This window comes from Salarias fasciatus, chromosome 6 (genome assembly GCF_902148845.1).
Source record: "Salarias fasciatus chromosome 6, fSalaFa1.1, whole genome shotgun sequence".
Lineage (NCBI taxonomy): Eukaryota > Metazoa > Chordata > Actinopteri > Blenniiformes > Blenniidae > Salarias > Salarias fasciatus.
Genome location: NC_043750.1, coordinates 10,776,678 through 10,792,834, shown reverse-complemented (window position 1 = coordinate 10,792,834; position 16,157 = coordinate 10,776,678). Strand labels below are relative to the sequence as shown.

The 16,157-nt window shown below is 46.2% G+C and overlaps 1 protein-coding gene and 1 pseudogene across 1 annotated transcript; one reads left to right on the top strand and one right to left on the bottom strand.

Annotated features, from left to right (window-relative positions):
• The window catches only part of LOC115389704 (voltage-dependent T-type calcium channel subunit alpha-1G-like), a 51,734-nt pseudogene extending 47,444 nt beyond the window's left edge, over positions 1-4,290 (top strand).
• Positions 4,291-7,175: 2,885 nt separating this feature from the next.
• On the bottom strand, positions 7,176-13,111 carry LOC115389705 (synaptogyrin-3-like). Its single transcript, XM_030093230.1, has 4 exons — positions 12,952-13,111; positions 10,747-10,981; positions 9,614-9,759; positions 7,176-7,410 (listed from the first exon to the last, which is right to left on the bottom strand). The coding sequence occupies exons 1-4, from the start codon at positions 13,054-13,056 to the stop codon at positions 7,183-7,185; spliced, it is 714 nt and encodes a 237-aa protein (XP_029949090.1). The 5' UTR covers positions 13,057-13,111; the 3' UTR covers positions 7,176-7,182.
• Positions 13,112-16,157: the final 3,046 nt, after the last annotated feature.

The window sequence follows — 16,157 nt, the reverse complement described above, 5'->3', positions numbered from 1 at the left end:
CTCAGACACAGTTTCCTAATAATGAAGGTGACTTTTAGAAACAAAGCAAGCATCAAACTACATAACTTCATTGAAATAAAAGAAGAATCACATTTCATATGAAAAGTGGAAAATGGGATGAAGTGAAAACACCCCTGCTGTTATCACACTCTGCAAATCCATAGAATTAAAGCGAGAGGCTTCAGATTAAGTGCAAATGATTAAAACGGCGTTCAGGGTCTGACAGGAGGAACCTGTCTTATTTAAACCTCTGCCGCGCTCTGCTAATGAAGTCTGTGGTGTCAGAACGCCAAGATCTGAAGAGCTCTGAGGCCTTCAGGCAGGAAAAGGTGGGGGATTCCTTTGAACTTTGAAAAGCTCTTCAAATGATTTGAAAGAAATAATGATTCCAACAACCTGTTGTGATAAACACACGAGGGCACTCACATCTAAATGTATGGGGATAAAAGGAATAAGAGGAGTTTAAACAAATCACTGCTTTATTAAAGGTCACGCTGCTAGAAATGAATGGTATTTAGACGAAATGTGGAGAAGTTAAAAGGATAAAAGCAGCTCTTGTGAACAACCGAAGGTGTAACTGATATAACAGCTTCAACTCCGCGTATGCTGTAGGAAGAAATGTAAAAAGTGAAACCGTCAGTTTAACAAACCATCAACATCAGTCGAAATGTGACTCACATGATTTCAGAGTAAATAGTGTGAGTTTCACCAGCAACGCCTGAAAGATGGCAGCAGCAGCAGCAGCAGAGGTGCTGAAATTATCCTCTGAAAACTTATTTTGATGACAAATCTCACCGAAACTTGATTTTGTCCGTTCGGCTCCGCAGAAGCAAGAATGTGCACGGCAGATCGAATCAAAATAAACTTCACCCACTGCAGCAGTGTGACTCACCGGCGTGCTCGTATTAGTTTTCGGCCGACAGAAGTCGCAGCACTACAGGGACCCTGAATATAATGAATAAAGACACATTCGATAAAAAAATAGTTGATTTGATTTTGCTCCGACTAGATTAAAACTGAACAAGACTAAGGACCTGAATTAGTGAGGACAAACCTCACATATGATTCATGCCATGTCTTTTCCTTTTTTATGTGTTCTTTATGTGTGCAGTGAACATATAGGAAGCACTTATCATCATGAGCACATCCAGCTTGCCTTCATATTTCTTTACCTTGTTACTGAAATACTTCACCTTGGTGTGTACCTTTTATCACTTTGTCCCCATAAACCTTTGCCACCTCATTTCCTGCAGGCTCCGTGTCGTCCCTGGGCTCCAGCGGCGGTGGCTCGCTGCTGCAGGTGCCGGGCGCTCTCCCCATCATCAGCCACGCGTCGCTGGGCTCCGGACGCAGCTCCAGGCCGGTGATCTGCCTCAGCACGTCCCAGAACATGGACCGGCTCTCCTCGCACAGGCTCAGCCCGGCCGACAGCGTGGAGGGATGCAGGACCAACCGGCACCGGCTGAACTCGGCTCACAGCATCGACGGGTACCGGTTCAGCCCGGCCCGCCGGGTCCACAGGCACAGGCTCAGCTCGGCGCACAGCTTCGACGGATACCGGCTGAATCCGGATCCCGCCGCCGACAGGCCCAGGCTCATGTACAGCCACAGCATAGACAGACACCCGTCGCTGAGGCGGAGCCCCACGCACAGCGGGCGTCCCTCCCACTGGCTCAGTCCCGAAGACAGTTTAGACAGAAACAAGCTGAGTCCTTCCTACGTTCCCGATTCCTCGGTTTTGAAACGACCGGCGTCTTTCCGCACGCCGAGCAGACAGCTCCGGAGACAGGTGCGTCGTCGGCGTTTCTCTTTTGTCAAAGCTAAATGGCAGTAACGCTGCCGTTCACACACTACACACAGCAACCTTCGGCAGACGAGCCTCGTTCAGCCTCATGGAGCTGGATGTGAGCGAGCAGTGAGGTGAGGAGAACATGTCTGGCTGCTGCTGATTCTCATGTATGAGAATCAGTCACGGCTCAAACTGTAGCTACAGGAGCAGCAAACGCTGATCAAAGACATGGTTTGAAGTAAGTTTAACTACCATCAGTATGAGAACAAGCAGCTCTTTCAACTTCATATAAAAAAATGGAAAACTACAATGTCTTAAAATCATATTTTTGGTTAATTTAATGTCATAACGACATATAATGCTGGTTCAAGTCATCACGGCTCAACTTCTGTCTGATCTGATATACTTCTCCATCTAGTACACCCTGCCAGTACCTCTTTATCCTCCTCTGGAAACCTCAGCAGAACAGCATCATTACCTCTCTTGTAATTCCAGAAAGATTCCGCGAGTCTTTGTTTTTCCAGTTGATCTCACTTCATTACCCCGTTACTGCCCCATTACTAAACTGCCTCCACTAATTCAGTTCAATTTGTTCCTAATGTTTATTTCCATGTGCTGTAAGTTAACAAAAATACATATTATGTTTGGATGTTGGATACCACTTTATTAGGCACACCTGGCCAAGTGCTCGTTAATGCAAATTTCAAATCAGCCAATCACATGGCAGCAACTCAATGCATTTAGGCTTGTAGACATGGTCAAGACGATCTGCTGCAGTTCAAACCGAGCTTCAGAATGGGGAAGAAAGGTGATTTAATTAATGGCCAGACTGGTTCGTGCTGACAGAAAACAGTAACTCAAATAACCACTCGTTACAACCGAGGTCTGCAGAAGAGCTTCTCTGAACGCACAACACGCCGAACCTTGAGGCAGATGGGCTACAGCAGCAGATGACGCCACTCCTGTTGGCTAAGAACAGGAAACTGACGCTACAACTCGCACAGGCTCACCGAAATTGGACAATAGAAGACTGGAAAAACATTGCCTGGTCTGATGAGTCTCGATTTCTGCTGCGACATTCGGACGGTAGGGTCAGAATGTGGCGTCAACAACATGAAAGCCTGGATCCCTCCTGCCTTGTATCAACGGTTCAGGCTGGTGGTGGTGGTGTAATGGTGTGAGGGATATTTTCCTGGCACTCTTTGGGCCCCTTAGTACCAATTGAGCACCGTTGCAATGCCACAGCCTGCCTGAGTATTGTTGCTGACCATGTCCATCCCTTTATGACCACAGTGTACCTTCTTCTGATGGATACTTGCAGCAGGATAACGCGCCATGTCATAAAGCTCCAGTCATCTCAGACTGGTTTCTTGAACAGGACAATGAGTTCACTGTACTCAAATGGCCTCCACAGTCACCAGATCTCAGTCCAATACAGCGCCTTTGGGATCTGGTGGAACGGGAGATGCAACTGCATGATGCTATCATGTCAATATGGACCAGACTCTCTGAGGAATGTTTCCAGTACCTTGTTGAATCTATGCCACGGAGGATTAAGGCAGTTCTGAAGGCAAATGGGGGTCCAACTCATTACTAGCAAGGTGTACCTAATAAAGTGGCCGGTGAGTGTAGAATTTACACCATGTGGGAGTAATTCGTCATACTATATCCAGTAAACAAAAACACCAAAAAACTATACTTTAACATGGGATCTGGGTTTTTTTTTCCACAAATGAACCAAAAATCTAAAAGAAAAAAAAAATGTGACTATGGTGTTTCCCTCATGATCCAAATGAACAGGTTCTTCTATTTCAATGCCAAATCGCCACCCGGTCATGAAACGTGTGTTTGTGGGTGTGTTGTGTGTGCAGGAGGCCGTGCGCTGCGACTCTCTGGATCAGAGCGGCTCGGCTGAAGATCTGGCGGCGCCCCACCTCACCGTGCCGCCGGCCTCCCCCACGCCGCCGCGCCAGCGATCGTCCAGCGTACACACGCTGAAGTACAACCAGCCCCAGAGGGTCATCTCCTGCCAGAGCCACAGCCGCAGCCACAGCGACGCCGCTCCGCAGGAACACCTCCCCGAGCGGCCCGTCAGCCCGCAGAGCCCGTCCGCTCTCGAGGTCCCCGGTGGGGGATCCACCTTATCGCCCCCGCCCCACTCCAGACCGGCCAGTCTGGGCCCCGGCGCCGATCCGGCCCCCCATTCGGACGCCGCCGACGAGGAAGTCAGCCGCATTAACAGTTCTGCTCACCCGGCTGCTCCCGGGAGCAGACACCTGACCCCCAGCCCCGTTCAGCAGAGGAGCCGCCTCAGCCACTCGGCGTCCCCCGTGTCGGACAGGAACAGGAAGCAGCGGGTGAGCCCGCCGCCGGCGCAGCAGCCGGCCACGGCGGCGTCCCAGCCGACGGACAGCAGCGTCGAGCTGAGGAGGCGGACTCTGTCGTTCGACGCCACGACTCTCTCTCCCAATCAGCCCGAGGGAAGTTCTGTGGACGACTGACAAAACAAAAATCCGCTGATGGGATCGTTTCTTCTCTAACGTGGAGGACCGTCACGTGCTGCTGCAGCACCCGCCGAGGGATCAGGGATCGATCCCTAACGGGAGGATCGCCAGTGTCCTGGCCTGCACCTCGCCTCGTCCACTCACAAGGTTTTCTTAGGGTGTGTGTGTGTGTGAGCAGAAACCCCTCCAGACTGTGTGTGTGAGTGTGTGTGTGTGAGTGTGTGTGAATGAGTATGTTTTCAAAGACTTTGATCCCCTTTGTGCGATTTGCACACGAGATGATGCACATAAGAAGTTTCCGGGTTCTTCTACCACAGACCTAGCTTTAGTTCAGCCTCAGTAGCCACTTCCCAGCGATATTTACTCAAACACTAACGCCCCCCCCCCCACCCCTTGCTTGCTCTTCTCTTGCCCCCACTCATCCTTTTCCTTGCGCCTCAAGCCTAGGTCAGAATACAAACCAGGATGACTCGGAGCAGCTGATCGACACAAACATTACAGTTTATCGTCAAACAATGTGCTGATTATTGTGATCTTTCACTCTGTAAAACATCAAGGGGACCAGGGTCACTTCTTCAAATTTGTTCCACCGCAAGTCCAAAGGAAAATATTTAATTCTCTAAAATTTTGAGAAAAGATCAAATACTGCGAGTTGTAAAAGTTAAGCTTGGAATAATTTAGTGGTTTGCTTGAAATTATTAAGTCTTTTTATTTTTTTCATCTATCAGCATCTCCTTCAGTCTCTTAAAATAATTTTTTTGGCACATCATGTTATTTCAGGAGAATATACAAAGAAATGGCAAATCGTGTCAGAAATAAATGCATTTGTAAGCCAGAAACCTACAGAAAACATAATATAAGGATTTTTTTAGAAGAAAAAAAAGGTTTGTATTTTGCACACTGGTATAAATGGTGTTGCTTCAATAGCATTTCTTTTTTAAAAGGTTAACTTTAAAGCTATAAGAGAGAAAATGTACAGCAGCTTGGTAAATATGGAGCAAAATTAAAATCTTATATTTAATCAAGTTTTTGCTTCTAAATAAATTCATGTTTTGTTTTTTTTCTTGACCTTCACTAAACTGCCACTGGGCGTCGATTGATTGTTCACAGACGGCAGTTTGAGAATATCTTGGATTATACTTTTGATTTTTCAGGGGATCCTGTGATGCCTGAATCCACCCAACCCTGCCAGTCTGAAAAAGTCAATTTGCTCCCCGAACCTTTGCGCCCCCGTCATGTAGTGTGACCTAGGCTTCAGTAGTTTCTACCTCGACCTCCCCTGACCCCATCCAACTCAGACGCCGGGTCGCTTTAGGTTGGTCACTGCCCTTCCAGTCCACTTCCCTTGTCTCTGTCTTTAGTATTCTCAGGGTAGAGGTAGTTCAGGCACAGCCCAGTGTGAAGCATGTGAGCAGAGCTTTGCAGAGTTAGAGCGCCCCTGCTGTCTCCAGCCAGAGCTGGCCCCCTTGCCCTTCACTTTGGGAGGAGAGAGAGAGAGAGAGAGAACAGGGTGGAAACTTCAATCCGGAGCAGATGTTTTGAAGGGCTTATTCAGGTGACAAAACGTGTGTGCAACTTTGTAGAAATAAAAAGGCTCAGATTATATTTTATTAACACAGCAGGGACGATATGAGAACCACAGTGGTGAATTTCTACATTTTTGAATGTCAATTTATCTGCCGGCGACGACGGGGACTGATGATGAGGATGATGAGGATGTCAGTGTTACAGCAGCGATGACTGTGGGTGATGCCAGACGTGTGTGTTGTTGTACGATGTTCCTGCAGGACGGTGGAGGCAGGGGATGATTCACAGCGAGCAATTGGACAGTGCTGGAATAAAACCACTTTCTGTCTGACTTTCATTTGACTCCACGAGCTGACTCCTGCTTCTGTCAAACACACACACACACTGTGACACACACACACAGAGCAAGCGCTGCTCACCATCTAAAAATACAGCCAACATACAGCAACTGCTGGTAATGAATTAAACACAACTTCATCTAATTATGGTCTCCCAGCAGATGTTTATTAACATGCTAACACAACCTTGGATCTCAGTCACAGTACATAATCAGATTAAAGTGTTTCTCAAATTACAAGAAGCGATTATTCATAAAGCGGATACGAACAAAGGCAGACTCACGGCCTTGGTGGTGGTGGTGGTTAAGATTTTTATTCTCGTTCGTCATTATACCACTTCAGCATATCACAATAAAATATTTAACCACATGAATATTTCACACTGAAACACTATAGCATCCAGAATGCATTAAGCGGCACTGCCTTTGTTCCCCCGCCCAGAAAACGTAGCACTTTCTGCGAGTGCTGCCCCCTGGACGCTCACAGTCGGTGGACTGTCTGCCCGCTCTGCAGCCAATCAGAGGCCACGCCTGACAGAGGCAGGCTGCCGCTGGTCCGGCGGACTGACGGAGCTTCGCCGACCCACAATGCAGATTCTGCAGCCCCTCGTGAGGCAGATGGAGCATCTTCACTGATCTATATCTATGTTGTTCTGCACTTCACCAGATGAACATGCAGTCGAGGTGTGAGCGTGTGTTCTCCCAGGTGTATGTACATGTGTGTATCACGTTCCAGGTGTGAGTGAGCACAGCGTGTGTGTTTATGTGTTTGTGTGTGTGTGTGTGTGTGTGTGTGTGTGTGTGTGTATGATTAGAAGACAGTATCTTTGACACAGAGTTACAGCTAACTAAGCTCAGCCAGCAGTTGCCACGGTGAGAACTGATCAAACATCAAGTGACCCAGAAACTCCTGCCCGTCCCGGGTGAGGGTGAAAACCCATCAGACAGTGAAGCAGGCGGCCGTCCAAACCCCAGTCGTGTCCAACTCACGTCTCCACGCCTCTCTGTTCCCTCTGAGTCTGTCTCTAGAAGGCCGGAGCCATGGGCCTCTGCTGTGTGAGTTTCTGGGGGTCCAGGGTCTCGGTGAAAGGCGGCGCCTGGTAGGGGTTGGTGGTCACGATGGTGGCGCCGTTGGCGATGGGGTACGGGGTCGCTCTGGCGTTGCAGGGGGCGGGCTCCAGGTGCTGCCAGGTGAACAGGTTAGTGTTGCTCCCGGTGAGGAAGCGACGGAGCGCACTCAGTGTTAACACGGCCTGTTAGTGAAGCACACACACACACACACACACACACACACACACACACACACACACACACACACACATTAAAAAAGGAGATTAATCACACTCTGCAACACATGATTACAACAATCTTCAGAGTGACAGGGCGCCATAAGAAGCAGGGAGAAGGAGCGAGCTCAGGCCAGAAGAGATTTAGAGTTCTACTTTTATCCGAAGACTCACATTAGACAGACTTGAGGAGGGTAATCAGAGTCAAAGCAGCGGCGGTCGAAATATTCCAGCTCGGGGCTAAGCTCCAGGAAGATTTTTATAGCTGACATAATGCAGTTTGGTGGGGTTCAGAAGTGCAGCGGCGCTGTGTGAAGAGACACGGTGACCTCTCTGGCTCCGCGGCTTAATTATAATAAAGGTGACAGGAGAGAGAGCTGCAGCAGAAGACCCGATTCTCCTACAACCGCCTCCAAAACATTCAAGATATAAAAAGCCATCGTACACACATTCTGCTGCGATACAGATTGTGGAATTGCAGAGTTTTAGCATCATTGTATGAATCTACACCGTCAAGTCAAGTTTAAATGGAGAAGAAACAATTAGACTTATAGGACTTTTCTTTGTCTCCATAAGCAGAATTCATAGACAAAAAGAATGGAAATGATGGAAATGATGGACTGTACAAGTCAGCAAATGAAGAAAGGAATGTTGTGAAAATTCAAACAGATATCGTCAACAACTAAACCAATTTATCCTCCAGGCTTTTATTGAATTTATGATGCTGAAAGAAACAGTCTGACTGGTAGAATTGTCTTTCACTTGCAGATGTTTTCCTTTTCCGATTCAGATGTTGCACTATTTTAGCTTTAATGAGTGAATAAGTGGAGCTGAGTCTCTCGGTAAGTCAGTTAAGTTTCCAGATAACGTGGATGACTAATTAGAGAGGAAACTCTCAGACTTCAGCCAGTGGAAACAAGACTTCCTACTGCTTAACGCGATGTCTGTCTAGTGAGTCTATCTCTGCTCCTTCTGTCAATAATTGCAAGGAGAATAATGACACAGCGTTCGTGCCACAGTCAGCAACAAAAACGACTAATAGGTCTGAGTGTTACAAGCCTCCGGTGAAACAATCCAGACAAACTTCTGTACTACGAAAAATGCAAATCTGGTTTTGAACGGTGTGTTGTTCACCGGCTCTAAAACTATCTGCTCCATCAACTTCGCTGCAGCGCAGCATATGCTGCATTCATTTTAATTACTGTACGGCTGCCTGTCACTCATACACACACTCACACACACATACTGTGAGGATTCATTCTGATAACAGATGTTTCCTGGGGGAGACGGTTTTGTCTGTTTCATACAATACAGCATCGTCCAGCAGGGGAAAGAGGCACTCGCCACAAACAAAAACACAAAGTGAGTGCAGCTATGAAAACTATCTAAAGCTCTAAATCCTCACATTGTTCAACGCAAAACTGCTGTCAGGCTGATCTGCCCTGTATTTCGACCGGAGACTGTTGGAGAATCCTCAAAGTTTAGAAAATCTTTAAAGCATTTTTCAGAGCAGAACAGCAATAAAGTTAATAAGTTGTTGAGCAGCTGACGTCAGAAGGAAACTTGTGAAGGAAGCGCATTAAGCCTTTGATTGGGGTCTCTGTCACAGGCTATAAATCCTCTGCAGAGGAACAATGGCATGACTGCATACTGGACTGCTGGGAGAAAAAAGACCCGACAGACTGAAATAAGAGAAAACGATCTTTTACAACGGACTGTATATCCCTGACACAATTACAGCTGAGCCTCTCCACCGTCCGCTGGCAGCCAGATGAATGGCTGCTCTGGGTTTGGTTTTAACAAGCTCCACCGAGCCACCGGTGGATCATAAATCAGCTGGAATCTCAGTTCAATAATTCAACCAGGAAAGCTTTTGCTGTTGGTAAACACACACAGACGGTTAAACACAGATTGACACGTGGCGGCAGCTGAGCGGCGAGAGTGTGTTAGACTAGAGCGAGTGTGGGAGGCGTCCGGGGCAGCAGCTTCTGCTTCACTTCCATGAAGGAAATGCTCCTAAATGTGTTCAGGGCCAGCAAACACTGATAGCCCTAAAAACACACACACACACACACACACGAGCAAACAGCTGATGATGATGAAGATCGCAGACTCACAAACACATAAAAGACGGGCGACAGCATCAATAAGCAGGGATAAAGATACAGACCCAGGTGAGGATGGAGAAGAAGCAGAAAGCGATGGTGGCTCTGGCGGCGTCGGAGCCTTGGGCCAATGGCAGCTCGTCTGGGGACGTCGCTTGCCACTGATTGGCCAGAAAACAGAAGCCCACGAACCACAGGAAGCTGGAAACACCTGGAGGAGGGAAACAGAGCTGTTAGCTTTTATGTTTGTGTATGAGGGAGGGTGGAAGCGGTTTACACCCCAGACTGCTGGTCCGTCCGACACACAGACAGGGAGAACATGCAAACTTCACATTAAAATAACCTCAGTGTGAAACCAATCTGGGGATATTTATACTGTGAGGCAGGTCTGCTGACCTCTGCAACACTGTGCTTTCCAGGTCGATCAATATACAGTATTAGATGCTGTAATATCACGACTCTCCTGCTGAGGCCTGCAGATATTTTTGTGCAGATGTTTAAATGAAGAACTAAGTGAGCTATGTATTGATCCTGGAAAGAAGACAGAGCATCATACGTATGCTTTTATGGTTCCCAAATAGGAAAGGCTCACAGTGTGACGCAAATGAGAAGAAAATCAATTCATAAATTTCTAAAATATCAGGAATATGTTGAGTCAAAGTGACACTGGGAAATGAATCTACACATTTGTTTCTTTAAAAGTAGATTATTGTAATTCCCTATTATCGGGGTTTCTGCATAACTGCCTAAGAATTCTTTGATTCCCTTTCTCTCTCTCTGTCTCTCTCTCTCTCTCTCTCTCTACCTTCCTGCCGGATCTCTGACATTGAAACTGGACGTCTGTGATCTGAGCCTTCTGCCTCCATCCCGCCTGCAGCGAGTCAATTAGCTTCCTTCCCTGTGACAATCTGTTGCTTGTTGATCTCTGTCCTTGGCTTTTTTTTTTCTCTCTCTTTCTATTCTTGAACCCCAGCAGCAGCTGAAAGTCTCCACCTCTGCGTGGAACTCTGCAGTTCTCTTCCTGGAGTTTTCCCTTCTGCAGAGTCAGCTAAAAGTTTACTTGAGTGAAATAGTTGAATTTTACTCTGGAAAAAGCCTTAAAACGTGAGAAAATGTAACCAGAAACTCTTCAATCGGCAGTTCAGATCTGTCGGTTGTGCTGCATTAGTTTCACGGGAGCAAGAAGACGTCTGTGTACCGGAGAAGACGAGGTCCACCAGGACGGCACGTCTTCTGTCCCTGACGTTGCTCATGGTGGGAAAGTAAATGTCCAGGATGAGGAAACAGATGCTGCCGAGGAAGCAGGTGACGCCCACGGTGATGCCGTAGTTGCAGGCGTCGGCGTTTTTGTTGAAGATGCAGAGCAGCCGCTCGCTGCCGATGTTGATGTAGCCCTCGTTAACGATGCAGCTGAACACCACGATGGAGAAAACCTGCGGGGAGAGACACGCCGGCCGCTTTATTAGCTGACAGGCAGGAGAGAATGAACTCGCACGGGTGTCGGAATGCTTTTCATTCCTCAAACCCGGCGGAAGCTTCTGGCTGAGGGCATGTGGAGGAGAGTCGAGGAGAGGTGCGACTCTTTGAAAAGGTTATTTCAGGTTCAGGCTTGTTAAATCAAATCAGACACGTGGAAAAGTTATAGTCTTTCAAATGTCAACGAGTCAGATTAAGCAGAAACTTCCATCCATTCATCTTTTGCACCACTTTCACACAACTTCAGGTGGCAGGACGCCGACTGATCCCCAGGTGAGGAGAGAGACGGCGTGGGGAAAGTGATCAGTCCTTCACAGGAACACAAACTGAGGAAAATCATTACTAAAGGTTCATAATTGATTAAAAAAGTCAACGTTTTCTTCACACTCATCACAGAAGGAAACAATATTCACAGTACAGATGAGAAAAAGCTGAGGTCACTGTCGTTTGACAGAAGCAACAGGAAGTAGTCAAAACTGAAGCTGATCGAAAATGAACCACAGTATATTCCTGGAGAATACTGCTTTTCTTTTTTTTTTTGGATGTTAAAGGGAGATTATGAGGTTTGGTTCAACAAACACAATGAAAATGTTCCTAAAGACTGTGGAAGCAGATGTCAAAATAGATTCTCGAGCAGGCCAAAGGTCATTTATCTAGTTTCTACTCCGGCATGATCACAGGAAGGAGCTCATTCACACAAATTCAGGTCAAACAAAAGGGTCGACCCTGAACAGGTCTCTATTTTCAAGAGTTACGAGTGAACCTGATAGGATGGGGTTTATGATTAAATCAAAAGGAGGCCCTTAAACTTTGTCACAACATTGAACAGTGATTTTTTTTTTTTGAGAATTTGTTGTAACAAGGGGTCAGTATAAAACCTGTTTTTTTAAAACTTATCTGAAATACAGTATGTGAGCAAATCATGTGAATTTCACGATCGATGCTCGAGCACTAGAAGCCCACCGTCCTTACAGACTTTTTATCTGTGGCTTGCTGGTGAAGCACATTAAATTGTGAGAGAAAGATGAGCTTTGATAAAAGTAATCAAACTAAAGTGGGGATACACAGACCACAAGAGGGTTGTATTCCCTCCCATCCCTCTTTCCAAATCATGACCTGTTTACTGTAGATCTTTAGACTGGGGGAGAAAACCTACACAGACACAAGAATGTGAAAATCCAACAGTTTTAATCTGTTTTCTATATATTTGAGACACCAGTTTTTCCTGATATCTGCTTCTCAGTGGAGAAGTTTCTGGTTCTCTGTCATTCAACAAAAAGAAGATGCCTCACAATTTGGAATCTGAAGAACAGACAAATGGTTTGTAATCAGCTGATATTACACTACAAAATGCCTTCTTTTAGCAAGCTGAATGCCAGTATAATCATTATGAAGATGAGCACGCAGTGTTCCACCTTGAGTTGCAGTGAAACACTGTTGATCTGTCTCTACCTGGACATTACAGCTGGAATGAGTCTAAACAGGGCCATTTACATGTGAGAAATATGCAGACAGGAGACATTTGTTCTCTTGCAATTTTCTTTCCCTGACCGGTCCTTGTTAGTTGAGTTGCACACTGCAAGCTGTGAGTGTGTGTGAGGAGTGTGTGTTGAGTGAGAGGTGCATGCAGGGTGGAGGTGCCACATCCAGGCTGCAGGGCACTGAAACCCACCAGCAGCTGCATGCAGACACAAAGAGGCTCCGGAGGAACAGCTGAGCCAGAGGCTGCAGCATCCCTGCAGCAGGGCGGCATCTCCGACACAAAACACCGCTGATCAGACCAGGAGGAGAGAAGACACGATGAGGGAGAGAGAGAGAGAGAGGCTGAATGGAGAGAGGCGGAGAGAGACAGAGAGGGAGACAGAGGGGGGGTTGGCAGGTAGGCCCCTCCATTGATGGAGACGCGCACGTTGCAGGGCAGGCTTACCCACGACAGCAGTCTGAGGACGGTGCGGGGATGCGTGAAGAAGGCGACCGGATCGAAGGCCACGCTCCCGGCCTTGGCGGCGCCGTACGCGGCCGCTGACTGCATCCCTCCGGCTTTGTGCTGCCCGAAGCCCGCAGAGAGAAACGCGACGAGTCGGCGAGAGCGCAGCGGCGGCGGCGTGGCGTGCCCCCCTCCTCCTCCTCTTCCTCCTCCTCCTCCTCCTCCAGTGAAGTCACTGCGCGTCACCGGCGCAGACAACTCCTGAAGACCGGATCCGAACTCTCCGATACGCATCGGCGTTCAGCAGCTTTTTATCACTGTTGCATTAATTAAACAATGGGAGATTTTATTTTTTCCCCCCTTTTTTTTCTTTTGTGCAGGTGCTATGGGGGATCTCCATCTTTCACTGACGGTGCTGGAGAATCCGGACTTTACTTTCCACTGTAAAACGCCGACAATATTATGCGCGCTCCGCACCGTGCACGTGCAGTAAAAGCTCCGCGATTTAAAACATTATCATGAAGCACAAATATACAAGATATTCAGCCAAAATGCTGAAGATGAAAATTTTCACAAGTCTTCAACTTAATCGCAACACTGAATGTAAACTTCAACACAGTTTTGTGCGACAGAATTAACCCATCAGCCGGGAGCAAAACACGCAGCAGATTTTCATTTCAGCCTCAAACACCAAAACCACAGAGCTGAAGCGGAGCCAGTGAGGACGAGGTCATAGGGCCCCGTTTCATGTGATGTGTTCACATTTACTCGTAAATAAATTATTATAATAAAATGTGTAGTGTGAAGGTATACGCATTGTGGGCTCCGATTTGCCAATTCTTATATTACGACTGTCCATGAATGCATCAGAGCTGTAAGCCAGCGCTGATTGGCTGTGCGGCATGAACCAGTTTTTTCTTTTGCACTTGATCTGAACTCTTTGGAGGAACAGTATGCTAAACACTATGCTAGCCGCTAGCAGTACTACCCAAAACCTAACATCGGAGCCACTGGTGAGTCAGTGAAACCTTCAGAAATATTATCTTTATCAGAATGCTGTGGTCTTAAACACCTGCCTATCTGAATGTGCCTTGTGTTGCTCTCAACTATGAGAGACCTCCGAGTCAAGTTTTTTTCTAATATACGTGAATTCCAAAAGATATAGATATATAGCTGTGTCTATATCTATCTGACTAGATTGTGTAATTTTAGACCAGCTGTGTTCATTTTATATTTAAGCTGTATCAAAGATGGTCCAGATTTAGCCAGTGAGTTTTTAATCTGAGATTTCAGCACCATGGACAGCGGACGCTCTGAGATTGACACGTCAGGCTTCATTTGTGTGTGTGTGTGTGTGTGTGTGTGTGTGTGTGTGTGTGTGTGTGTGTGTGTGTGTGTGTGTGTGTGTGTGTGTGTGTTCTCGTATTTCTATCCTTGTTGGGGCCAAATGTCCCCACAAGGATAGCAAAACGTGAAACGACGTGCCTTGTAGGGACCTTTTTCCGGTCCTAAGTAGGAGAAACAGTGTTTTCTTGACCATGTTGTTGTTACTGAAAAAAGTAAAAGTGCAAAAACATTTCTTTAGGGTTAGGCTTTGTTGTGGTGTGGGTTAGGGTTAGGGTAAGGGTCAGGGTTAGGGGCTAGACATGAATGGGAGTCAATGGACGGTCCCCACAAGGATAGAAATACGAGACTGGGCGTGTGTGTGTGTGTGTGTGTGTGTGTGTGTGTGTGTGTGTGTGTGTGTGTGTGTGTGTGTGTGTGCATGTGTGTTTTTGTTCTTCAGAACAAGTTTGTGAACTGGTTTGTGACTTTATTCTGCTTTCTGAGGCATATAGGTTTGCTTGGTTCAATAAAAGTGAGCATCAGTGTGTTGTTTGATGGTAGCACGAGGTATTTATTGTTTGATGGTAAAATTACTATCATAAGGGCCTGTATGCTCCGGCCCCTCTGGACTGAGACCCACGCTCAGCCTCTGCCACAGAGTCATGCTGCCAGTTTCTAAAACCTCCACTGAAAGAAAAATATTTGGTTCAACATCTCAGATGACATGTCAGTAAAAATCACATAGAGCTAAGCAGAGAGACCATCTGGATCTCAACAACGAGAAAAGCAGTAAACAGAGATGTCATAATAAAACAAAACGGTCGTTGTGATTGAGTTTTTTTTTTTTTTTTTGCTTTGTTTTTTGTAAGATAAATTTATTTATAGTCACAGGAAGCGGTGAGTTCAAAGGCTTACGCATACGCTGCTCCTATTGGCTGATTCAGACCACGCGAGCTTTTAGTAAATAAATTAAAATAACAGTAAATTAAATTAATACATATTTTTATCAATACAGACAACAAATTCCAGCATCCAGACAAATTTGAAATCCCCCCCCCCCAAAAAAAAAAAAAACACTTAAAAAAGCATTTCTTGGGGAAGCTGTGGAACATCTTGGAGCTACAGCCTCCATAGAAGGATTGATTGGTTCATGAACGGTTGAACTAAAATCCAATCTCTCCTCTTGATGGTGACTGTTGTTTACTTCCTGCTGGTGAGGACGAAGGCTTCTCTCAATGGAGGAGTTCAAGTTCTTTGTGCTTCACTTCTTTTGTGAATCAGCCAGTGATTAATATTATTGGTAGCCTATTCATTACATTCTAAATTTCCAAAACATATATAAGCATTTTCTTGATAAATAAATAAAAAAATACATAAATAAATGTACGTATTAAGTGTCCATTCAGAGTTAAAACTATCCACAGAGCTGATGTTAAAATGCTCCAGCTTCAGCCTCTTTATTCTCACTCTGGTTTTGTAATATGAGATACTGGTTCTCCATGTTCCCCACAAGCAGCAACTGTTAGACTGTTATGAGTTTGTTATGACTGTTATGAGCCTGGGTGTATATATGAAAGTGATTCTGATCACAGCTGCAGATAACTTTTTAGCATCAAGCAGTTTACCTGATGGAATTGTGTGAAACTTGCTGATCTGACTGGACTTCAGAGACCATTAATCCTCCCATTAATTGAAATCTGTGAGGGACCAGTACCACCATCATATTCTTAGGACTATCTGCAAGAGGTGCACATTCAAAAAACTCTCACATGTGATTTTTCATTCCTGGTGTTCACTGATTGTTTCAGCCCTTTAGACTTCAAGCATAAGGATCCAGGGTCAGTTCTGGTAGTGGGCTGGCTGAGCTGGCATTGCCTGAT